We start from the raw sequence: 26,714 nt of genomic DNA, 5'->3' as shown, positions 1-26,714 counted from the left end.
TTGCATCTTGCCAAGAGGCTAGAACTGAAGAAGGGCTTGTCTGCATTTGTAGCGTTCAGTTTTTAAGAAGCCATTTCTTTGTAAGCTGACCAAAACTCTTCATATTGGCCTGCTGTCACCTGAGCAAGAAAATCATAGAAGGTCCAATCTGTTTATACCACTGTGATGCTCTGTACTCCAGGGTGTTTAACCCTGAAAGAAACATATAAAACTAAAGATAAGAGGTTGTTATATTTCAGTAAGCAAGGCTGGAAACCCACTCATCTCTTCTCTGGCTGTAGGGGTAGTACTACTTTTCTTCTAGGACTGTAGAAATCCAGACTCTCCTATTTCCTCTGACATTTTTGCATTTAACAATTACATCAGCTAAACTTTTGGCAGACACTAAGCCAGAAGTAGTTCAAGCTTTGCCTTTCTCCTCTTACTTAGCAGTCCACTCAACTGGAAGTCTAAACAATCAGTTTTTTATATAAAAAGAATATAAAAGTAAGTCTTTCCCCCTGCAGAATGGCCTAATCTTTCAATAATAAAACAATCTAATAATAAAGAGAATGTCGTCTTTTTTTTTAATAAAATGGTTTTCCATTCTGGAAAAAAACACTGAGTAATAAATCCTGTAAAATTTGAGTCGACTAATAACTGGCAAATATGTCATTGTTTTTTAAATATGCTACCATAGAGGTGAGATCTATTACAGGTTTAGTATTACCATGTATTTCAAGGGAATTCCTTGTTGCAAAGTAGTGCTGCAAAAATAAAATCTTGCATGTGCTCGTCTAATTACTGTGTTCTCTTACTTGCATTTTAATACCTTTGCTGTACCTAGCCTCTGAAGGATGCAGTTCTCTGCTATCTCCTGTACTGGATGTTCATTAAATGGGCGCATCTAATCTTAAATTTTAATCTGTGATCCACAATCTGTGGAGGGAAGAAAAAAAAAATCACACTGGACTTTTTCCATAAACACAAAGAAGTGACTTAAGTGTTTTTAAATATTTTATTGTCACGACTGTTAACAAAACACCTTCAAAACATTCTGTACATATCAACCATTTTGAACTGCAATGCCCCTTATATAAATGTACGTGTATAGATGCCATGATGTCTCTGTACAAAGATGTACAATATGTACAGTAACATTAAACGCAAGCTGTGCAAGGCAAAGTCTAGGTGCAGATTCATGCCACTAGTTAAAACAAGGCATGGAGCCACCGCTTCAATCAGTTCCTTGTGTGCAAAGAAACAACTGCAGGTATGTATTAATATTAGAAAGGAGTAAATAAGAGTTGCAAGCTCAGTTCAGCTAGAACATGCAGCTGACTGCAAAAAATACAGTACTACTCCTGTGAACTTTTTCCACCGTGTTACTTTGTTAGGTCGAAACATCTTTTCTGGGTTCAGCTGCTACTTTTTGCTTGAGCTGAGTGATGCCAGATCGAAACTTCGGAAGATATAAACCAAACTTATTTTCTATACCAGCAAATGTAGCTGTAGCAAGTCTGTATCCACCTATGTGATCAGGGTTAGCAGGAGGAAGATCTGAAATTCGAGATTTTGGGGTAGGTTCTGATCCAGAAGGTTTGCTGTTTGAAAAAATAAAAAGAAAAAAAGCCTTTCCTTTATTTGAAGTGTTTTCTTAAGTCTGAATAACTCTATGAAATCTAGACTAAATACTTCAGGCTTTTGTGTGAGTATGGGAGACTGTCAAAGCTGGCCTTAATTAATTCACTGCTATGACAAGTAAAGTTGAGTTCAGACCGCTACTTAATGGGAAATCAAGGGCAAAACTGAAGTTACATTTTTACTGATAGCTTTGTAAATTCTTTTCACTTCTAGTGACACACGGAAAATGGACAAAATACCTTGCTACAATGGAAATACAAATTTTATGTAGTGTATTAAAACAAATATGAGATGGCTCTTTATCTCCTCATCTGCTTAGAAGTAGCATGCAAGTTTCAATTATATAAGGATGGGACTTTTTGCATACTGTAATTATAAGTACAGGTGTTCCAAGTCACCAAGTTTAAGTGGTCCCATGCATGAAAAAAGTAAGAATTTTTTTTTTTACTTGGTTGTTTTTTTGTGCAAGCTAAAAAGCAAATATTTGACTTACAGGCCTCCAAAATCGACGTAAAACCATCTCTGCAGAAGTTCATAAGTGACCAGAGTAACACCAAACTGGGGTGAAGATCTGAACACACGAGCTGTTAAATATTACAAATCATAGTGTCAAAGAAAGAAAATAATTTCTCAGGAGTAAAGCTAAACATTTTTAACAAGATGTTATGTTCAGAATCAGACCTTGTAAATACTGCTCTAATTTCAGTCCTTAACAAAGCAACTGCTAATTTGCAGATTCGAGGTCTGTCTTAATATTCAGAGCGTGTTTCTCACCTCCAGCTCCCTTCCAAAAAGCCGACGGGCCTTCTTCCCTTAGGATCTTGCCAAAGCAGTCAATAACTCCGCTGTATGTTGTCTGACCAGCGCGAGCTGCCACTTGCAGTCTTGTCTTGATGACATCAGCAGGGGTTACCAAAGACGCAGCAGGCACACCTTTTAGAAGAAAACTGCGTTTAATCTGCACAAAGCGTCTTGCAAAAGATGGAACACTTCTAACTGAAAAATACAACTGCAAACTTTAATATTTTTTGCAAGGATCAGACATGACTAAAAGTGCAAGTTCTTACACTTGAGATATAATATAAACTTGTGTGTGGTATGATAGTTTCAAGTTTCTTCTAAATTTAAAGGCTATAACTGACAGTAAATAAAACAACAGACTATCAACAGCAATTTTCTCAACGTCTTCTAGTGGTCTGTCATTAACAGTAGTTTCAAAAAGATGAGGCGTTTTTAAATTCACACAAACGCGATATATGTAATAAGCAATATCCACGACTAAAATTGCTTGCGCAGCCTCACTGTATTTGCTAATACTCTACAACATATTTTGTCAATTACATAGATGATTGATTTGGGAACTCAAATACTACACATCCATTAATAAGAAAACTACTACTTAGAACCCCTGCTCTACAGAAATCTGTCTGTACTGCTGTCTGGACTGTTCTGTAGGAGAATAGATGCTGCTTACTTCAGTAGGCAAAGCCACAAACAGACTGAGGACAAGGAAGGTGTTTTACAAGTCTGCTTGGTACCAGCAGTGTGAGATTAGCCAACAGGGATGGCAGAACAAATCTCCACTTCCAAGGCACCACTCTCAGCTTTCTAGTCAAAGGAAAGGAGAAAGTTTTCAGGAATGTACTCCACAGTCTGTAACTGTGTTTATCTGAGGTATTTCTGAATACTGTAAAAATTTCATCCTCTTATAAAAAGGAACCATCTTCTGACTTAAAATTTTGAACTGATTTTGATCTCTGTTTAACTTTTGCAATTGGTTACTACTGAATTAAAAATATTAACAAGTCGCTGATTTGCATAAGTGATCATAAACTCTAAAGCGTTGCTGGCCAGTTCAGGAGGTTTTAAAAGAAAACAGAAGCAATGCAGTTACACCTACAAGCACACACTAATACCAACCATATGCAGATTTTCCTTTACAGGCAGATGCATTCAGACCATATTCTTCCCTGCTGCGCGTGTGTAACCAGAACGGATCAAGCAATCGGGAATGTGAAACTTGCAATTCAGAAAGGCAGATTCATGTACACACTATAAAACTAGGCCTACAAGATTTATACACATTTCTAATAGGTTCATCACTTAGTATGAGTGACCCAGAAACACACGAAGAGAAGCTGTGAAGTTTGCAATCTAAAAATAAAGAGAGTAAGTCTTTATATGAGATAGAAGTTAAATAAGATTTAGATGTGCCTCTATGAGCGCAGTAAGCTAAATAATTTGCCATTTCTGGCAGCTTTGCATTACTTAAGAATAAGCCAGGCTACAAATCTGTTACTGGTTTCTTGGCGGGTCTCTCCCTTCCCTCTGGCATGAGGAACACAGCAAGTGGCAAAGAGCAGGTGCAGCCAAGCTCTGCATCGAGTCTGGTACGGGAAACTGCTCTTTACACACAGCCGGCTCGTGACTGATGTACAGATCGTGATTCCTTACGACTGTAACAAGTCGCTGAAGGTCTGCTCAGCCCAACGATGTTTGTAAACTGCACAGATTCCAACACTGAATCATTCACCATTGAGAGGCTGCAGATACCTGGTTTTCATCACAGTGATCTGATCCTCAGCAGTGCAGCATCTGGCCACCTCTGTCTGCATTTTTAAATATCCACCACTACATTTCCTACATCTGGTATTTTTATACTGCTCACCAGTTAGTAAAAAAAACCTTTTTATCACAGCTGCATATATTCTTTATACTTAAGATTTTTGAGATGCCTTAAAATATTTTCAATTTCAGAGTATAATACCTTAACTTCATCTTCTTTACAAACGAATGCCCTATTTTTAACAATTACATTTGAACAAAGTTTTTTCTCAGTTATTCAGGAATCCAAAACTAGATAAGTCATTTTCTTCTTAGCTCTTATGATCTCTCATTTTATGTTCATCAAAGATTCAAATTAGCCTTCAACTCTGAGAGCATAGTAACAAGTAAAACCCCATTGAGACAGACAGATCAAATTTGACTACAAGTTGCTGAGCTGCATTACGCTGTTTATCCACATTATGCAAATGTAATTAGCTCTCATCAAAATTACATCGCCTCCCACTAAGGATAACAGTGATCAAATTTAGATTAAATCAGATACAATGGTACAGTACCCTTCCTTTAGTTGGGGCTACTGAATGAATATTAAATATTGCTCACTAAAAGAAAAAAAAAAAGTTACTTCTGGAAAACGTTCTGCAAAATTACCTGCAATGGCTCCAGCTGCAAGGAGATTAAGCCCTCCCACATGGCCATTTTCATCAGCAAGCATCAGTTTACTATGAGCATAAACAGGAAAGTAGATTGCAGAAAAGGGAATGTCTCTGAGGAAACATGCTTTGGCACCCTGTCACACAGAAAAGAGATATAATACAAATAAATTTTGTAAATAAGGTTAAAATTGATATCCAGCAAGCAGCCTGAGCCCAGGAAGTACCAACTCCTTTAATCTACCAGGTAAATAACACAGAAAATAAAATGTCTTGGGAAACAAGAGATGTAGGTTTGAACTTGAAAAAGAATAAAGCACATCTAAAGTTTCTAGAATGAAGAAGATGCAAGGTTCCTGTCTAATTCCAGTAACCAATACATGCCATCAGTACCTAGGATAAATGCCTTTTACATAGCGTGTGTTCAAATGTGATGAAACAAGTGAGAAAGGTCTGTCCTTATGTCCATCTGACAACAACCCACAAGCACAATGCAGCAAGACAAGTCCTTGCATGCCATTTTTCCACCACGCACAAAAGCACTACCAAAATAGCAGTGAGGACTGTAAGACCTCATACTGATCTCCACTGATTGTCACCTGGTTGACTGAAGAGGCTGCACTGGACAGTTAGCAAAAAGAGGGAAACCACCACAAAATGGGAGCTGTTTAGTAAAGGGAAGATATGGGGAGACAAAACTATGGCCTATGATAACACTGCAAGGAGTAGCTCCTGGCCACAAACTGGCATTAAAGAGTTCCTTAACAGAACTTTGCATGCTGTAAAAACAGTGGAATACTCGTAATTAAACATATCTAAATTCTCCTTTTAGTAACTTGAGTCATCAGTCTGTTACCAACTAAAATAACTCCCTCTGTACAAAGCTCAAATAAGCCCTTACATATCCAAAAACCTCATGTGCATGCCCTCAAAGCATGTATGTTACAAACACATGGCTCCTTGCCTAAATACCCACCTGCGATACTCCAAGCCAGCTGCCTCCACGCAATGGACCCACCTGAGGCCAGTCACCCAGCAGTTACGTTAACAGACAGCACACATTACAAACCTGATTTTGCGTAAGCAGAAGACCTGATAAAGTCGTTCCTTCAATTATTTTCATGCAGATAGTTTATGCTCTAAAATGAGTTCTTACAGTTACTCACAAGTGATAAGGCAATTCTAAGGAACAGCAGAATTTTTAGTAAGCCCGATTGTTTAACTACTGCAAGCTGAAATGCTAATTTTTTCCCATGTACCAGAATACCTGTGATCTTCAGGAAATGTAATGGTCATGAATTTCATCTACTGAATTCAAACCAAAAGCTTCAGGTCTAAGAGTAAATTTGCACATTTTTATAGTATTATTGCAGGTCTATGGACAAACCGTGTAAAATGATGTTTTGTAAATACACAGCTCATATAACTGCTGAATTTACGTATTACCCCTTGCACTGGCAGAAGATACAGGAAGAAATACTCTTCCTGGTTTAAGAAAACTAATAGCTTCTGCTCCATTACACCTGATCTGTAATGATGGTAGTCAGTGTACCTGCGGGGAAGGAATCTGTTGACTGGCACTCTGCTGCAGTACAGTATAGTGTGGGCTTTTCTTGTCATGGAATTTGTTATTGACAAATCCCAGCACTTAGCCTCTTAAAAAATCTGAATCCTACTAAACTCCACTACTGTTTCACTCTCATCAAATTATTAAGACAAAGAGAATATCCTGCTGCAAAGATAACAATAGAGATAACAGAGATTCAAAATAAATGTAAGAAAAACACACAGGGAAAGCAAAAGAAACTTTTCACAAACCCCACCAAAAGAAACGATCGGTGCCAGAAGCCAGCAGGTCTGCAATACAGGACTCCCTGCGGCTTGGCATAAAAGCCCAAAGGACAGAATGGGGGAGTATTTTTTGTATCCCACTGCCATTTATATAGAAGTGGGTTTTCTTCAGTTTTCCACTGTGGAGTTGCCCTGCAGGAAGAGATTGGTTTTAAATTCAAAAGATGTCTTTGTTTTTAACAGTCTTTGGTTCAACGGTGTAAAAGTTTAGCATAAAACGTAAAACGATGAAGCCATTCAAAGCAGAACTACATACCTTATAAAGACCAAGAAGGCCTAAATCTTTCATAACAGAGAGGGCGCTGACTCTGGGTCCTGTAGTAATTTCTCCTGCTACCTGCAACCGAATCTTTACAATCTCCAGAGGATTAGTGAAGATGACCTGGGAAGCTCCTGCCTGTAAACCAAAAGAAAGTAAACGGCATTATTAGAGCATGTGGTGACATGTTGGCTTTTGGAAGGTGCTGGGTGTCTTCACTTCTCACTGCACTGGCTGATGCTCTCATGGAAAAATACAGGAGACATCTTTTAATAAAGCACCTGTCTGGAACTTAAAGGCCCCAAATCAGAAATCATGGGTTTGCACAAAATAAATTTTCACATTTATATCTTCATAGTCCACAGAGGTGGATTAATTCTGTCTGACTCTGCTTTTCTCCTTGACATCACTTTCTAGAAGTTGTGGCTGTGTTTAAAAGTCTATCAGGTATTACATGAAATACTAAACTAATCATTAGACTTGTGCTACTAGAGCATCAAACACATATAAACAAGACCTTAAGTTATTCAATAATAATTCATCACCAATGTGTAGACATGTTATTTGCATCTAGTGGTGATGCTGTCTAAAAGGTAAATTTGCATTTAATGGCGTAATTTTAAATTAGTAGAAAAGATGTTTGGAGTTTTGTTCAGCAGCCTTTAATTGTCTTAAGTGGAAACAAAATATAAAATTTAAATAGGAAGAGTAACATTTCACAATATGATACTAGACAGCAACAGGAGTCGTTTATTTCTCTGAGCCGAGCATTACAGATTTTACATGCAGGAAATATTCCATTAGCAGTGCTGAAGGACTATCTTGCAAACTTCCCAGCAAGAACTGCTTCAGATTCTGCACTTTAACCAAAGGCCTTCAAATATGTTTCAGATTTCTCCCTGGTTTGCTGTAGGTACTACCATTCACTTCTGGAGAAGTGTGTGTGGTTCATCACAAAACAGCTAAATTTTACTAAGCTTTCTTTCTCCCCCTCTTCCTAAGCCACCTTTTTTCATTTAAAAATTAAAACCACTTCCATAAAATTTATGGCATATAACCACTTGAATACAGACAAATTTAAAAAGCATTTCTTCCATAATTTAAAAACTCCTCTTAATCCTGATGGTATCCTCCAAGCCGTCACATTTCAGTGAAGGAAAAAAATGCAGAACATCTGCAATCAAAGCTTTTTTCCACTTCTAAATTGCCCAGGAAATAAACTCTCTGTGATGCCAGGGGGGTGTGTGTGTGAAGTAAAATCAATATATGCTACAGCACCTCCTGGACAGCACGCATGGTGTTCTCTGCTAATTGATTCAGAACTAATGAACACCAATCCCTTCTGCCCATAGCACAATCTTCCTCTCTCCAGCAGCCTGCAGAACAAACTTGAGACTAGCCCTGAAGCATGCCTTAGAAGTCGGTAGCTTGAATTATTCTAGACTTGAAACAAAAGAGCATTGCAAACCTCAGCAGCTCTCACTGAGAATGACCAAGCACTTGGGTAGCACCTACAAGACGGGGGGCATGAAGCATCAAAAGTCTTCACTGACCAACCATCCGATACTTCACTGAACCTTTACTGAGCACACTGCCATCCTTCTATTGCAAGCCCCATTCATTACTGCACTCAATATCGACATTTAAAATCATCATTGTTATGGCTTTACTAAAGCACCTTGACCCAAACAGTGGGAGACCAACCCCTGCATTTGATTAATTATCTCCACTGTAGTAGTTGCTGTCTTCAACACTTCCCACTCAAATAATCAGTCCAGGTTGTTAATCTTTGTTTTATTCCCTCACTTCTTCGCTTCTCTGACAGAAAATCAAAGCCTACATTTCTGTGGACATTTATTGCAACCATCAGGAAGATCACTAGAACTCCCAGCCCCCCCAAACTGATCCCATCTTCTCTGTGCTTGGACTTACTGCACTGTGTTTACTCAGCCACCTGACACCACTCATGTCCAAAGCCATTTTCAGGCTCCCTTTACTTCTCATCTCGCCTTTTCCTTCCCAGTTCATACACATCTGTGCATGCAAGATGAAAGGGCTGTCCTGCTATGCAAAATTCCAATCTAAAGAAAATTTATAAAATTCATATCTGGCAAGTTCTGTTAAAGAATAACCAATTTTTTTTGTTCATACTGTATTAAACAGAAAACCAATTTCAAATGCTTATCATCACCCTACATCATTTTTAAAAATAGTTTTGGTAGATAAAACATTAAGCAGAATGCTCTTACTACGTAAGACAATGCAATACACAAAAAATAACTTCAAATTTAGAATCTAAGCTAGAAATTCACTAAGCTAGAAATTCACCAGCAACCTGCCTATTAAATATGCATTCTTCGTTTACACACATATGTGAAATTCCATTTTTTATTTTGAATGTTATAAATTAGCACATCCCGCAGAGCAGCCAAAATAAGTCTTCCTATTTGCCTAACACCCACCATAGAAACACAAATAGGCCAATTCATAAACATTTCTATTTTCTACCCTGAATTCAATCTTCCTGCAATTAACATTCTCCTCTCCTAGGTGCACAACTGCCTACCTTTCTGTCAAAATCAGCGACAGCCCTCTCCTGAGATAGAAATGAAAAAAGAAGACTCTAAACACATTTTAACAATTTAGTAGCAAGACTAATTATATATACACTGTTACAAGTGGTATATAGTTAATACAGAATTATATATTACAACAATATTAATATTAAAATATGGCTTGATGATCACATTATTGAGCAAAATAAAAGGAAAACCCTAACATATGCTTATATTATCAGGAGAAAAACATTTGAAAAGCCCTTTAATCACATTAACACATTGAGTATTTACAGTGTTGAAAAACTTCTCAACAGGCAGCTTTCTCAAAAAGAGCCGTAACTGTCAAGATACCCAGTTAAATACTCCCATTAGCAACATGTACTTCTGTCCAAGTCCTGACTTTTCATACAGTTATGCCTGGAGCTCAGCAAAGTTTTCTGCACAGCAGTGATTTGATTCACGTGAAAAGGAGCACTTAATTCAGTGGAGTTGCATGAATGAGTGAGATCCTTAGACGTATCACAAGTACAGATAAGGCAAGCATTGATTTTAATACAGGACACGTTAACACAATAAAACTCACTTTTTCATTGAGTAAAAATAATGTGAGGGTTGTTTTTTGTTTGCCTGTGTTTTCTTTTTAAGATTTGCCTCTCTATGTGAGGAAGCATGTGTGAGGCAGGGGATAGTGCTGCCTGGAGTGCAGAGGAAGAGCTCCCCAGAAGAGGAGGCAGAGGAGAATGGCACAAAGGGTCTCCAAATAAAAATGTACCGGCAGCGTGCAGGGTTGCAATACAAATCTCCATGCTCCTGTGCAAATCACTGGCAATCATCATCATCCTTTTTCAAAGTATCTTACTTCAGCTGTCAGCTATGTATGTTAAATACACATGCCCATGTATATACACTCAGAGGTATAAATTGCAGTCCTTGAATTTCTTTTGGAGAAGGTGCACTAAATCTAGATTTTCCCCCTATAAAAACCCCTCTTCACACATAAATTACAACAGACACTTTTAAAAAGGTTGACAAATTTGTTTCTGAATGGAGGTTATTCATACACATCAAAAATACCAGTAATAAAAGCTTCTACTTAACCTTAATGTCATGTAAAATAACTCTACAAGGAGCAAATAAAGGAACTAAATCTGACAGCAAAGGTTATGAGAGAAAAGATGTAGTTTGAGATCCCACAGCAAACGCCCCATGACATGCCAAAGGCTGAAGGAAATACACAAGTGACCCTGCAACATGAGACCTGTTGCCCTTTCCAATTCCACCCGAGAGGCAAATGCTACAACGGGGGAGAGGCCTATTTCGAGCCTTTCCTTCCTTCCTTTTTGAAACCGCCACATCCTGGACCACAACTATGTCCCATCCAAGCAGCTAAAATAAGATGTTACTTAAAACAGTCTGGTTTAAAAACATCAAAAGAGCTTGTGCTGCTTTCTCAAGGCAAAGCTGTCATTCGTGCACCTACAATAAGCTTCCCGTCTCTTTTACTAAACAATCATTTTTTCCCTCCCTTTAAATGTCCACAAGAGAGATCGAGATTAAGCAGTAAAGTTTAATTCTGCTTCTAACTTTATCTGTTTAAAGTATATTAAAAGTAGAGTATCTTCATGATTCTGAAGGAAAAGTAGTCTGACAGCTATAATTCTAAATTTTTGTGTTTGTTAAACAAAAAGTGACATTTTAAATTATTTTTTCAAAAAGAAATATTTGACACATTCCATTTGCCTGATAAGCCTATATATGTTTGTATGTATGCGCATATGTAGAAATACGTATGAAAATTATTTTTACAAGTATACCAGAGTATTTAGCCTAAACTTTAGATTTAACACTCAAATATATAGAAGTTTTTCAATCAGTGGAAAATTTGGACCTCTCTGTGTATGTATGTGCAAACACACACACAGAGGCACACATCCCAACTCCTAATCATCAAGAGATGCATTGCCTACGCCTCCCAGAAGGGTTCGTAGACCCCTTCTTTCTGCTTGGCACCCCACACCCTCTTCTTCCCCGCAGCACGAATCAGAAGCATCTTTCTGATGAAACTGGATTCACTCATTCAAAATGCCAAGCACCGTGCACAGTGCATTGATGGGAAGAATCCATTTCTCCCTGTGTAACTCATCAGAATTACAGCTTAGAATCACAGAATCTTCGTCTACTGTAAAAGTGCTTACAAATCATTTACATCGCACTAGATGTCTGCTTCAGCATCGCTCCCCAGCTGCGGATGAACTGTTGCCCTACAGCACCTTGCCATGCACGATGTACTCACCTGCCTCATGTGTGAGCTCCTCTGAGCAGCACTGTCCACACCAGGTGTGAGCTCTCTGCTCCCCCGGCCACTGTCGGGATGCAGGAAAGCATTGCCCAAGCCTCACCCAGTCCCCCTGCAACTCAAAGCTAATGGTAGCTGAGAACGCCAAAGGCAGGAATCCAGGCTAATCACTGAATTACAATGAAATGTAATTCAATTAATTACAGTAACAGTAGGGAAAGAAATTGTTTGCTCTGAACATGCGTAAGTGTGGATAGTGCTGCTACTGATTAACAAACCAGCACACTGTCGGGAAGCAGGAGGTTGGGATATCAGTTTCACCCATCAGGGATCAGAGCCCTTCCCTTGACAGGTATGACCTGACTGCTGGAGCTGAGCTGCCCCACGGAGCTGCTCTGCAGTTCTCAAACGCAGCTCCAGCCTGGGAGCAGCTGGGAGCACTTGGGCTGTGACAGCGCAGACCCCCTGCTCCCCAGGGACAGGTACACTGCCCAGCGGCTGGCAGGCAGGGTTCAGGAGCACAGGGGCTGCCTGCGGGGGGTCCCTGCCCTGCAGCGAGGAAGGAAAGACAACGGACGGGCAGCTGCCCCTATCAACAGGCCACTGCATGGGCAGACATCTTTGTTAACAGCTACCAGAATGAAGACATTTCCTCTTACTGGGAAGGGGAGTTTATTCCATAACCTTACAGGAGCTGAGAATAATTGTAGCCTGAGACATAATATTTTGGCTAAAGAGATCCAGTCTCTTGGAGTTACCGTTTCTGGAGGGGGCACGTGCCTGTGAATGGTACAGCACTTCTTGCAGACACTCCAGAGGCGAGGATACAGAACAGCCTACGTGGGTTCTCTGGAATCACTACTGTCTTAATGCCAAAGGTTTCACCTGTCCTCATGTGTGGGTCTCAGAAGCCTGTAACACCACAGGTGGGCTTTGGCACAGCGTTGCCAGCCAGGGAGGAGGATTTGCCAGCTCTGCTGGAGCCTTTCCCAAGCTGCCTCCACTTCCTCACAAGAATTTTTTGGGTTCCTGGTTGCGGACTGTGGCATGCACAATGTGCTGTTGTACGGCTTGCGGGAGGGTGGGCCTTCAAAGGGCAGGAAGGCCTCTGCTGTCAACTCTGTAAAACGGCTGAAAATATGGCTTGCCCATCTTGCTCATCCACTACCAGTTCCATACCAGAAATGATGAAAAAGTGCCTTATTTCCGTTAATCAGGAGAAGGTTCAACACTAAACACAGGCAAGTGATGGTCAGAGATATTATGGTAATAAGTACATTTCTGAAAACTACATATGGGCATAATGCCGTTTCTTCTAATGCTATGACAAGGTAAAAAGCATGTTTTGAATTTAGCCTATATTTATAGTGTACTATTAGGAAAATATTTAAGTGTCAAACAATAAAGAAAAGCCAGAAAAAAAAATTACTCAAATCCACATGCTGAAAATAATTTTGGCATATATAAAACCCAAAGAATCCCAGAGTAACCCATCATTTTGTACCAACAGAGAGAGAAGGAATGCAATAAAGCAAAAATGAAGAAAGGTGGCATCACCCAAACAGAAAGTCTTGCGTGCCCCTGCACAGAGAAATGGGCTAAGCATACTTATAGCACTTCCTTGGATGTAATTGTTGGTTACGTCTCATAATATTTTGTAGAAAACCAATATACAATGAACACCAGAAGTGCGAAGATGCATACTATTTCCAAGCAAGTCAACATAGAAAAGAGCTGTCGCAATGAGGATGAAAACGACTGAGGATAAGAAAAATAAAGATTAACACGTCAACCTGCTATTGCTTTAGTCAACTGATACTTTCAGACTTCTAGGATAAACTTTATAGGCTTGCTAATAAAGATTCTGATATTTAAGAAGAAGTGAAATTGCTAAAATGGAACTAAGCAGCAGTACAGACACTGAAAAATCATCAACGGGTAAGAAATCTGATAATCTGGAGGAGGCTACAAAGAAAAGAATACCTCTGAGGTTACTAAACTGCAGCCAACTCCTCTGCTACATAAGTCAACTTTGTTTAAAATTCTCCCAGACTGAGAGAGATAAGTATTATCTTGAAAAACAAGATGAGAATATCAGCTAAGACAGTCAGCTAGAAGAAAGGAAGTAAAGACAACAGACAGGTTGGTTTTGGACAGATTGTAAATTTGCTCACCTTCACAGAAACATCCACATTTCCAAAAGCTTATCTGAAACTCAAATTTCTCCCCAATTTTTGCATATTCACTACAGTAAGACAATAAAGTTGTTTTGAAAAAGGAGTTCCTACCAGGAAGTTGAAAAGGCTCTAATGTAGATTGAATTTAATATTATACATTTCAGTACAAAGATGTTTGATTTTAATAATGAATTTAAGCACAACACAGAGAAAAACACTAATGAATTACATTCACTTCTGTTATAAATGACCTGTATGTACTTTCTGTGTTATTGAGCTTTCCAGAAAAAAAGCTTAGTCTTTTACTAGCTATACCTCACAGCTGCTTTCTCACATTTCTCAGAAAATAAACTTTGTACACTGACAGGTGAAGACTCAAGCATGTACCAGGCTGCCTAATTCAATCAGGCAGAACTATAAGCAGCCTCCCTTCAGGGCTGCTTCTTTGAATTAAAAGTTTGCAGAGGTCAACAACCTTTCTGCCCCAGGTTTTGTTGTAAGCTGAGGAGGTTTTATACCAGCCTGTCAGCCTACTCAACTGGAAGTTATTAGTGTTCTGTGCTACAAAAGAAACCTGACTTAAGCCTTAAACATTTTATAGGGTTAACAACTGCTGGGGAATCCCACAAATGAAATTAACCAATGTGCAAAAACAAGATAAATCTATCATCAATATCAATTCAAACCACTTACAGATTGCTAAGACATTCACTGAATTATAGCCCCCAGTCTCAACAAAAACATAATTTGTTTTTGAACTGTATTTAGATGATGGATCTATTTGGTATTTGGAGTAACGCATCTATATTTTCTACGAAGTCATTTAACCAGAAAATTCACCCATACCTGTTACCCGGAAGGTAAGACTATATCATTCAGCTTTTCCACATTTTCATGAACAGAAAAATTCCATATATAGCAAGCTGAAGACCGCATCTCTTTTCCTTCTTAAAATCTTCAGCAAGAATTTTTTTAAACTGTCCTAGCTCCCCCCCACCCTGAAGAAAACTCAAACATGATCTCTATAATCCATTCTCATGGAGTACCTGTATCTTTCGAGACTAACCATGAACACCAACCCGAGCAAAAGTATGGAAAGGGAGAAAAGGGACCTTCTCTTTAGCCTTTTGTGAATAAAACCACTGCTGAAACTGAAAGTTAGAAACTGGGCCAAATGCAGTTATTCAAGCATGTAATCCCAAGGGAACTCAACTCAGAAGTATGCAAAGCTTTCCAAACAGGAAAAAGTACTTTTTTTAGTTCTTGTGACAGGGAGAAAAAACAACAGTTCTGTTCAAATCTACAAAGCACACCCATTAACTGTCATTCCAACTATACTGCACATGACTGAGAATCAGTTTTTTCTAGGAGTACAGGACAGATACTTACACAGCCTCCAGCAAGGACCTCTGCAGGGAGTGGAATGGAACCATCTTTCTTGGTAAATTTGTCTCTGACAAAGTCATTAACCTAATAAAGATACAATACATTACACACAATTTTAAGTCATTTTTCCTCCTTATTAACATATATCAAGTGCATCTGTAACCACATATATTAGAGTGCTTGTAAGTGGTCATCTTTCACACATTTTAGGAAATAAATCTTGTGCACGTTAACAAACAAAAAGATGCCAGGGGAAAAAAAAAAAATAAAGATACGTACAGTTAGCTTAATAGCCTTTTCTGGAGCAACACCTATCAGCTGTGGTAACAAGCCTATAGAAACAAAGACATCGTAAGGCAACGTTATCTTCCTAATAGAGAAACTAGTATATTATACAAGCTCTACAGAAATGCCTTTCTGCACTTGGGGTATCCTTTGAGGTGGATGGAATTTAAGTATGTGATGCTGCTAGAGCACTGCATATTCATACCAATACAATCCTATACTAAGATTTCTGTTGAAAATGGTAATGAAAAGGGTGACCAGATCTGTCAAGTCACACCTGATGCTGTTGCTGTACAGAAGGAAAAAAAGGGTAAAGACTGAACATAGAATGTCCTGTTACACTAACTGGAAGCAGAACATATAACATAAAGACTGAACATACATCTTGGATATATCTACTACATAAGTTTGTTCAACTTTTTTAGCTCCTTAATATCACTTTCCCATAAAGCTTGCAACTACATTTTAAAATAGGAGCGTAATTGTGAGATACACACATGACCATGATAAATTATCGACTCACTTCTACTTGACTCACCAACCTGAAGGCTGCAATCAACTAAGGATATAAAGGATTTTCTCTTGTTCAGTCCAACATGGTAGCATGAACTTCTTTAAAGCCTATTACTATAATATTAAGTATTTTTTATCTCACTGAGAGGAAGCATTAGTGGGCAGAAACCAATTTTGAAAAGGCCCATGCTCCTGGAAAATAGCTGCTATCAAAATGAAATGCCATTTGACAAAAGCACATACACTTCTAGGGACTAATAGGATTAAGAAAAAAATCAGCAGATGGCAGTCTTAACTTCCTAATATACAAGAATATAACAGCATCTGTTATTTTTAAATCCATCTTCTCCACAGTCATCTTGGCATATGTATAAATTATAAAACTTAAAAGGCTTATGTTTATTAGAAGTGGTCACTACCTAAAGTTATTCCGTGGTTATGGAATATCAGTTTGCCCAAAGGGTTTGCCAGTGAACTGACAAAAAATCCCACAGCAATTATATCAAGTATCAGATAACAGCAAGAAAACTGTATCGATGCAGCTTTCCACTATGCATTAAGTGAAAAGAATAATAGCTAAAAATTCATAAAAAATGTTCAAAAATCTCAAAAGTACTCAGCCTGCAGAATTCCTATACTACTTCCTTAAAAGGGAGCTCAGAGCAAACGCACCTAAATAGAAAGAGCAGCAGTTAATATATGCAGTATAGTGTTTCCTTCCAACATATTACCTTCTGTGTGATTTATAGACTTGCTATGCTGAGGAAAGGTAGTTATTAAATACAAAGAAAGGTTGGCAATAACAAAAAGGAATGCTGCCCTCCCAGCCTGAATCTCTGATCTACCATGAAAAGAAAATGCAGCTCTGCAGTGCCTACACTTTAAACAAACTACCAGACAAAACACCACAAGCCGATCCCCCCACTCCACTCTGTGCGGCTGAACCCACTGGGCACAGACACTGGCTGTGCCAGAGACCCTGGGACCACACGCCGGCTGGTGAGGGCCCTGAGAAGGTACTTCATCACTTCTGAAGTTGGATGCCAGGATTCAAAAGTGTCATAATTTTCTTGACCAAAAATCACTAAGTTTTCATTTAAAAATATGATCTTTCCAGTAGGCATTCAGTTCTATTTTTTAAACTGCGGTACATGACTACATTGTACCGTTATATTACAGTACAATTGGGACAATCCAACTCAGGAAGGTAAGAACCCAGAAACAGACCCACGGGCCACTCCTACACGTTTCTGTTGTTCAGTTTAATGTATTTCCACAGATCACCTAACTCTGAGTCCAAGAACTTAGGAACATGCTGACCATTAACTGTACCATTTTCAAAACAACTACATTAACTTTTTATGCTAAACAATCTTAAAGACAATTATTAAACAGACTATTAAAAAGATTAATAAACTGGCATTCTTTCAAACAAGCACATTTTTTTCTGAAGTGGAAGGCATTGCTTTTAACTCATCGATGGAACCATCCTTGATTTCAAAGTGTTTGAGAAAGGTTAGAAAACAAAAATAAAAATAACCAATGATCAGTTTTAGAAGCTGCTGTGCAAAACCATGGGCGGGGGAGAGAAGAGAAAGAAAACAGTACTGTACAACAGCACTGTAGAAACAGTCTCATAAATGTAACTCAAGGAGTATTTGCTTTTGTGAAAGATTCAGCAACAAAAAGAAAACAATTTACCAGAAAGACGTAATTTACGGTGATTACAGCTATTGCATTAACATTTTCACTTATGTATTCCTTTCTCTACTCACTTGCATAGCAAAATACTGCAAGATGACAAAACACTCTTTAGCCAGAATCCACAGACTTTCACATGCAAAACCTTCCCAGATACTGTCCTTAAAAGGCACTGTCCAGTGTCCTCAGGGACAGAACACTTTGCAAAGCAGAAAACAGGCTGTGGCCATCACAGAAGTGAGAGACTTTGCTCCGACTAAAAAAAAAATGTGTGCCAATTAATAAATACCTTACTGATCCTTATAAAACTTGTGCACTCCATTAAGTTATGTGAAATAACAATTAGAGAATTCAACTAAATATCAATTTCAGAGGACTGGCTAGCATATACTCTCTACGTAAGTCACATTATTGATGTGATAAAAACCCTTTCAGAATCTTCTCTTAAGCTAAAACAAGATATAAGATGGCTTTCAGTCTAACTGATGAAACTGATAAAAAGTTAAATTCTTAACCTGTATTTTAGAGGAGTTTTTTTTTCTTTTTTTAAATTACAACTTTCAGGAGTTCCACTGTTGCTCTTTTAAAGTAAAACAGAGCAACATAATATAACAGCAGGATGCAAGTTCTTGCTCACAGGATAAAATCATAAAACAAGTCCCACTACCTACAAAAGTATAAGGCATAAGATCTGGCATCCAGTTTAACAGGTATATTTCAAAATTACTGTCTTTCATCTTTTAACAAAAAATATTTGCAGTAAAATGAATCTTTATACCTCAGATGCTAATCTGCTCCTGATATTAGCCCCCAGCCAAAAGTTAGAGTCCTCAATTTGTGAGATAACAATCATGTCCACACACTCACACCCCAGAAATTAGGACTTCGAACAGCCTAAGCAGCAAGGAGCAAATCAGTAACAACAAAAAATACCCAGTTTTTCCCAGCAATTCTATATGATGAACAGTGCTCAAGGGAAGATAAATATTGAGCTCTATGAAACAGACGCAAAATTGTACATGATATAAAGTTCCCTTGTTTTCCCATAAGAAACTAGCTGTTGAGGTATTAAAAAAGGGCAGAAAATCGCTGACTTGATACATTTTTTATTTGCTTACCTCTGTAAAGACCAAAAAAGCCTTCAAAACGCAAAACCTTTTTAAAGCAGTCAAAGCTGTTTTTATACATCAACTCTCCTACGACTGAACCAGTGGAGCGCTGATTCTGCATACGAGTTTTCACCAGGTCTATGGGATATACTGCAGTAGCACCAACAGCTGTAAGAAAGCATTTTGAGTATTATTTCTGCAACATCATTGTTAGTGTAGCATATAATTATTATTATGATTTTCTACAACATTTATTTACACAAAGAGTATATAAGTTGGTAAGATCTCTGATGGGCTGCAGTTAAGGAAAGACAATACTGAATGTCTAGAAAAAAGTCTCAAGGAGAATGGATTACACTATTACATAAAACAAGGTGTGTAGAACAAAGGAAAACAATCTGAATTACCAGTAAGGAAATTGGTTACTGGAGTAGAGTTTCAGAGGACTGTGGAGGGACACTAGAGCAGAAGCGATAAGGGAAGAAAAGGAACGACACAGCCAAAAATGGTTCCACCCTCCAATTTTTTATGTGTATAACCAAGAAATGCAACTTCAATGAGATCAAGTAGTCTGGCAAGACAGTGTTAAACTAACCCAAGCTTGAAAACAGAAACCAGAAATATTACTCACCTCCAGCAATTGAGCCCAAAGTGAACCTGTAAGCAGATTCAGCTACCTGGAGCCAGATAGGTCTGCCTAACTTTCCATAAGATTGCTTGGTGAAGAAAAAAAAAACAAGGAAAAAAAAAAAAGAAGAAGAAGAAGTGTGAAAATCTGCATGGGAGAACAAAGATGGCTGTGAATTGGCTTTTATAACATTACAGAAAGAATCTGATAAAAATTGGTAGCTTTGTGGCTTCATGTTAAGGAGGAAAAAAAAATACTATGTAACTTCCATTATGCCTAATGAACAAAGCACATTTTTCAAATATTCCTTTCAGAAAATATTCTTCCTTTCATATTCCTGGTATAACTGAAAAAAACTATGGTCACGAAAAGGCAGACAGAAACTAATATCAACTTTCCTACTTTCCACTCTGTTGCCTTTGAATTTGTAAGGCATGGAACTCCCTTTTGGCTCAATTAAAATTCAATAATTCAAAAGGAATTCAGTATCTCACATACAGCATCCATCAGCACAGAATATATTTTAAGATTCCATATACATTAATATATAGCATAAACATGACATTTCATTATTTCAAAACAAGCAAAAAGTCAATTATTCCCCACAGTATTCTCCACAAGACATTTTCAGGCAGTTGATAATTTACAGACGCAACTATGACCTCACTCACTTCAATCACATACACTACTATAAATGTGGCAGTGTTCTAAATAAACACAAGTCTGCACAGAAAATATTTGGAGAGACTCATAATCATATTATTACATGGTTATTAGAAACAAAGTAACTGAAACAAGATGTAAGTGTTCACAAACTTCCACTATGAAGTATGCAAGATGGGCCAAATTTTCTTCTGAACATAAATAAGGGGATTAGAGAATAATTTCTATTATGCACCATAACTTGTCTGGGTTATATAAGTGGCCAAGATATTAACTGTTGAATTCCGCATTAAAGCGGATACTAAGGCCCATCTCTCAAACACAAACCCGTTTTTCTTAGAAGTTCCCTGTAGCATTAGCAGATGTGCTCCCAACAGCACAGCTGGATGGGCACAGACCTCAGACCACCGCTACGGGGGCTTTGTTCCGATGCATGTGGGGAGTTCTCCACAAAAACCACTGCATGCACATCTCACAGATAACTCACCAAGGCTACTCAGCCAAGTTACATTCAGCTTATTGAAGATCTGGAAAGTGGAATATCCACAGAAAACACAGCAGGTACCCCAATGTAAACTACTCTGTTTGGACTGGTACTACACTGGGTACACAAAAACCTGCTCTTATTTTATAATGTTACACTCTATGTAGACTATGTAGGACACAAGCTTAGAAGATTAAGATGGGATCATTACCTGTAAAAAACCACAAATTATATTTTATACATTTTTTCCACAGAAGAAAAAGATATAGCTACCACCGTTTACTTCCACAATATAGCTTAACAGAGAAGAACGGAAAAATTCTAGGTAGGACCGCAATTATAAGCTGCACATGTGGACGGGCATAAAAAAAGCATAGATGAAATGTATTGCCTTTACAAGCAGGTAGAAGCAATAAATCTGAAGAATATGCTCACTATTTTCAAAATGCTAAATTTTCCTATCTAAAAAACAAAACCACCACCCAAACCACAAAAATAAATTCTAAAATACAGAGATATTTCCAGAGATATTTCTTTTTTTTCACGTAAATAGAAGACACATGTACTAATACCCCAAAAAGGCTTAGAAGCAGGACTGGTTCTTCATTCCACAAAAAAATTCTCCTGTTAATGGTTTAGCACACCTGCTTCCTTTATCTGTTTTAAGGTTATTCTTTTCCTCCTAAGCTCCACACAGTTCTCATCAAAATCCAGCCATTACATTCAGACATTAATCTTAATGAATACGTCACTGGATGTTAAAAATCAAATTCTTTCTGAAGGAAATGTCACTTGTATATTATTAAATAAGCGTTCACAAAGTTTGCAGTTTACTTGTGTGTTCAGATGGATATGTAAATGAAAGTAATTAATGCTATAGCTTTCAAATCATGAATATTTATAAACAGAAAATTACTGTAGCTGTCATGCCCATAGGATATTCAGCTGCTAGGCTTTAAGAAAATCTTGCACAATGGAAAAATTGACAATAAAGTAAACATGGTTGAAAGCAGGCTAATTTCCATTTTCACCAAATCTACACAGTGAGTTTACGTAAAAATGTAGATTTTCCTCTAAGAAGGAATTTTTTAAATCAGATAAATGTGACTACACACTTGTTTTCATTTTCCAGGGACAGCTGGACCTCAGTGGGATGATATTCTCTCTTCCACTAAGGGCTATCTTTCATTTTGCCAATACAGTTAAACAAAGAATTATAAGGTTCACTTAGAATGAGGTCAAGTAAAAGATTGTTCCATATAAATCAAAGAAAATGAAATTACTTTCCTTTCTGTTGTCTTCTCTTAGCACGGAATGTAGAATAGGATGAAAATATAATGTATTAGTCCAAGAGTGTGAAAATAGTATATTCTGTTCTACTGATCAGTTAAGCTTCTATCAGTGAACTCATTTTATAGCGGCACCAAGCTACAAATATAATTCTGAAGCATCAAATAAAGCAAGTTAGTATTTTGCCTACTCAGAAAGGTGAGTGCCATGAAGACACTGATGAAAACCAAAGTTGGCAGTTACGAATGTAATTACAAAACTTCATCAAAAATATTTCTCACTAGTCTGGATAAACACTGTATACACATTTCTGCATCAATCCATTCCATCATTCCTGTCAAGAACCCATAGGATGACTGTGATAACTAAGTAGGTTTTGGACACTTATTCCATTGGCTCAGGTATGTCTAATCACCTGAGGACAACAGAGTGGTAACATTGAGAACAGACCAGACACTGCATTTCACACCAGTTTGTTTCTAAGAGAACCGAATGATCAAATCCACCTGTAGTAACAGTAACCAAAATACGCTCAAAGTCCCACACATGGGAGACTTGCTATACTCTGTATAGGACAATTTTTCAACCACAGCAGTTGAACTAATTCAAGATTTTCCTTTCACTGATACATACACTAGATTCCGTATTGGATATAACTGCTTAAAGCAACCTCGTTGCAACATACATAAAAAGTGAGCTGAAACACAGAAGGCTTTATAAATGCAAGCTTTCGTTTTCACACAGACTCCTGGGACCCCTCAGCCACTGGCAAATACAGGACATTCACACAGTGAACAAGACACAGGGGGTTTTGTCACTGTGCTGCTGCTTTATCTCAGACCACCCTGCAGCAGTTCTATCTGTCACGGGCATCACCAGGTAGAGAACCTGAAATTCACTTTATGGGAGCCAGCATAGCCTGGGATGGCTGACAAAGGTATTGCTGACAGCTGCATGTCCTCCTGCCACACAGCCCAGACAGCTGAGCTACCTTGGAATCAGTTGCTGAATCACTGCAATTCAGGAGCAGCGTTCTAACACAACTCATCACCAGCGTCAGATTGCCATCAATGCTGAGCTGCAAGATGTGGCCGTTCAGTAGCTGATTCCTGAACTCAGCTGCCTGCATTCCACGTGAGGTGTGGGCAGCTGGGAGCGGAACCAGCCCCAGCCAGGCTTTGCCCACTTGGGAATCAGCCTGCCCATGTCCTGATAGGCACCTCATAAGCTCTTAACACAGACTGAAAGAGAGAGAATTGGAATTGTTTAGCCATTGTAAGAAAAAGAGAACCTTCAGGATGAAAAACTATATTTACCTACTGCATACACAAAGATGTATTTAGTCAGAACTACGGTTCATACAAGATCTTAAGAATTAGATATCCTACTTCCCTTTGTAGAGGGAAAGGGGATGTGGGGACATACTTGGAGCAAAATGCACTGGTTCAGATGAACACTGTTGTATTTTCATGTACAGCTTACTCAAGAATGTACAGCTCCATGTGGAACTGCAAATTCTCAAGAAGTTCTAACCATAAAAATAAAGAAAATATTGAACATCAGAAACTTTTAAGATCAGATCCTATTTTTTTGTTTTGCATAACAAACACCAATGTGCAACCAGCCTATGTATTGTATCATTATGCAACCGTGTAATTCATGTGTCTTGCTTTCTAAATCAGCTGTGTAACTGTTTCAAGGATTTTCTTGACCGCATTATTATATTCACATTAGAAACAGTTAATTCTCCCTGAGTTACTCTCGTGAGAGCAGTCATCTCCAAAATGCTCCAGAAAAAGAATTTCCCTAGAATATATCTGGAATATAATGGAATAGAATAGAACATTTCTATTAGCAGCACAGCAGGTGCTCCATTATGTTGTGAGTTTCAATATCAGCAGTATTTCAGATGCAACCTTAGGTGAAGGTTAAGGTAAAAAATAATTCACAACTTAACTAGCAGTACACAGACCTGCTTGCAAAAGAAAACTTTTTGGATTATATGTTGAACCAAAAATATAGTGAATATAAGCCTCCAAAATCTAGATTTATTTTTAACATAAGCATGAAAGCTATACCCCTGAAAGCATGCAGTATGGTACCCAGTAACGGTGGTGGAAACTCTAAACATAAGCTAAACACTTGCATAATGTTTGGTCCTAAATCTTCAGTTTTTACAGTTGAAAAAAAAAAAAAATCCAAGCAAGAAACAATTCATATTCAAAATCCTGCTGCACAGTCTGGGGCTCTTATGCTGAACTGTACATGTATATGTATAATAAAGAAACTATGATAAAAGTAAAGCTCACAAACATGAATGTAAAGGTCTGGTGAAACAAAGGATTAACATTCTACTCCAATATTTTTCATCTTCTAAGTGTACCCTTTTCATCAGTCCAAATAAATTTGAATTCCCCTTCTACTGTCTAGGTCAGATAGCCAACAAGTACAGTAAAAGTCCATGATCGTTTTAGTTAAATAGTTAAGCAAATAATTTCATCCAGTTTTCTGAAAAAGAACACACTTGCATTTAATACTATTATTTTTTACTGTCTAAAAATATTTTTATGATTACAGAGTTAGATTACTTAGTGAGGTGAAAGGCCTTTTCAAGAGTAAACAAATGTATTCCCAGGAAGGCATCCAAGTATCTATACATGCTCATATCTAAAACCAGGCCATCCTTCAATATGACATTTAATATCTTGTTTAGACACACACTCAACAGTCTGCCTCGCTTCTACCCTTATAACAATACATACAGCATGCTTCACTTGTTAGGAATCTGTTTTAAGTGTACTATTCTTATTTTTCATATGCAAGTACATGTAAAAATTCACTTAACTTCCACAATTTCATTCTTCTTCTCCCTACCTGCCTCTGGAGTTCTGCCAAGTGGTAAGGTAAAGCACCTTCAGCCAGCGGGGCTATTCTCTCGATATCTGCCAAAGTTAAGCGCCTTTACGCAAGGCACAGAAAAGCAAATTACTGTTAGATTAAAAAAAAAATCAAACATATTCAATACAGTATTCCTGGCCACACCCAACAGAATACATCCTGAGTTAAAAAAAATCATCTGTTATATTTGAACACGCATCTAAGAAATCTGCTACGCTGCCACAAAGAATGCTCGGAGTTCGAAGGGCATTCTCTTCTCGTAGCTTGCAAGAGGGGATAAAGGGGGCTTGGATTATTCAGCAGCAGAATCTTTATTACTAGTGTTCCTACTTACAATTTCACATGTGTTAAAGACCCATGCAAAACACCATCAATACCTAAAGTTAATAATACCATTGTATTGTGGCCTTTTGCGACTACTGTAATGCGTTTTGCTATTTTATAAATATAATATGACAATCAATAATTGTGCTCGATACACACAATTCACTTACAAAACCTGTGCATGCACAAAAGACAGTTTACATTGAATAAATTACTGTCATGAAATACAATGGAACACAAAACTCTTAAAAATTAAGGTGAAATTTAGTATTTTTCACACAGAAAGCAGCAAAATAATGATTGTAAAATGATAAAATTAATTATTATGTTACCCAGTAACACTGTATAAATCTGCAAGTTGGTAGAGAATATCTATTTCCAGTGGTGTCACTTGTCCAAATCGGATTGCAGAGTGGGTAAATTCCTCTGGATTTAAAAGGGAAAGAGAAATAAAGCAATTGTGTTACTTGTCAAATTTCCTCTTTAAATGCTCACAAATAACTTTAATATTATAAAAATGAAAATCTGTCACGAAGACACAAAATCCATGATGCAAAGGGAAAAGATATCATTAGGAGAACAACTATCTTGAAACTGGCCTTTGCAACACAGAGCAAGTCTGACTCCACAACTCTTATTTACAGTAAGAATTCATTAAAGTCAACATAAACCCTCAGATTAGTAAACTTAATAAAACCACACCCACAATTTCTGATTTTTGTTTCTGAAGTTCTGCAAAACAGAACAGAATAATGCTCCATTATTGACAGCTTTAAGGGAAACGGACTCATCTATTGCCATCATGTTCAGATTTCTTTCTCTGCTATTACAGTTCTGAATGACCTGAAGCTTAGGTATTCATTGAGACAAACTACACGATGTGCTCATGGCACAACTGCCAAGCTACAGTAAACAAGCCTTAGCAGCGAAAACACAGTAGCTTTTTTTCACAACACAAATCCAAGCAAGACAAATTTATACATCTGCATCAAAAAATATTGCTAAAGCAATCTGTTAGCATAATTTGGAGGGGGAGGACAGGTATTTTACACTTTCATTTAGGGACAAAGGTATGCAGAGCATATGAACATAAGCCAAACAAAGAAGGAAATTTTTTTTTAAAAAGGGATTTGGCATGCTTTTTACCACACATAAGCTTAGGCTTGGCTGGTCCCACCCATACAGGTAATAAAATAGGTGATAAAGCTGTCATAAAATTACTACAAAAGCAATCCACCCATGCCTGCAGGAAAACTGAAATATGGCAACCTTTCATATGCACAGGGATTAGCTGTGTCCTAATAGACATAAACTATATATAAAACCACTCAGGCAAGTAAGCACTGAGAAGTTATAAATTATTACCATTTTTCTAAAAAAGATTTATTCATGGATTAAGTAACTAGAGTAAAAACAACATGGAGATTACTGATTACGCATTTTCAAACTTA

The 26,714-nt window shown here is 37.8% G+C and overlaps 1 protein-coding gene across 2 annotated transcripts in view; it reads right to left on the bottom strand.

Moving 5' to 3' along the window:
* Positions 1 to 978: 978 nt before the first annotated feature.
* Positions 979 to 26,714, bottom strand: part of SLC25A12 (solute carrier family 25 member 12) — a 50,198-nt gene continuing 24,462 nt past the window's right edge. For both annotated transcript variants that reach the window (XM_065637299.1, XM_065637298.1), the window contains exons 8-18: positions 25,596 to 25,689; positions 24,916 to 25,000; positions 19,608 to 19,692; positions 18,986 to 19,144; positions 15,648 to 15,700; positions 15,372 to 15,452; positions 6,949 to 7,089; positions 4,840 to 4,978; positions 2,398 to 2,556; positions 2,117 to 2,207; positions 979 to 1,583 (exon numbers count right to left, since the gene is read on the bottom strand). In XM_065637299.1, coding sequence (XP_065493371.1) covers positions 1,373 to 1,583; positions 2,117 to 2,207; positions 2,398 to 2,556; positions 4,840 to 4,978; positions 6,949 to 7,089; positions 15,372 to 15,452; positions 15,648 to 15,700; positions 18,986 to 19,144; positions 19,608 to 19,692; positions 24,916 to 25,000; positions 25,596 to 25,689 — 1,298 coding nt within the window. In that variant the 3' untranslated portion in view covers positions 979 to 1,372. The remainder of the gene's footprint in view (positions 1,584 to 2,116; positions 2,208 to 2,397; positions 2,557 to 4,839; positions 4,979 to 6,948; positions 7,090 to 15,371; positions 15,453 to 15,647; positions 15,701 to 18,985; positions 19,145 to 19,607; positions 19,693 to 24,915; positions 25,001 to 25,595; positions 25,690 to 26,714) is intronic.

Source organism: Caloenas nicobarica, chromosome 6 (genome assembly GCF_036013445.1).
Source record: "Caloenas nicobarica isolate bCalNic1 chromosome 6, bCalNic1.hap1, whole genome shotgun sequence".
Lineage (NCBI taxonomy): Eukaryota > Metazoa > Chordata > Aves > Columbiformes > Columbidae > Caloenas > Caloenas nicobarica.
Note: the sequence above shows the minus strand (reverse complement) of the source record. Positions and strands in the feature narration are given on the sequence as shown.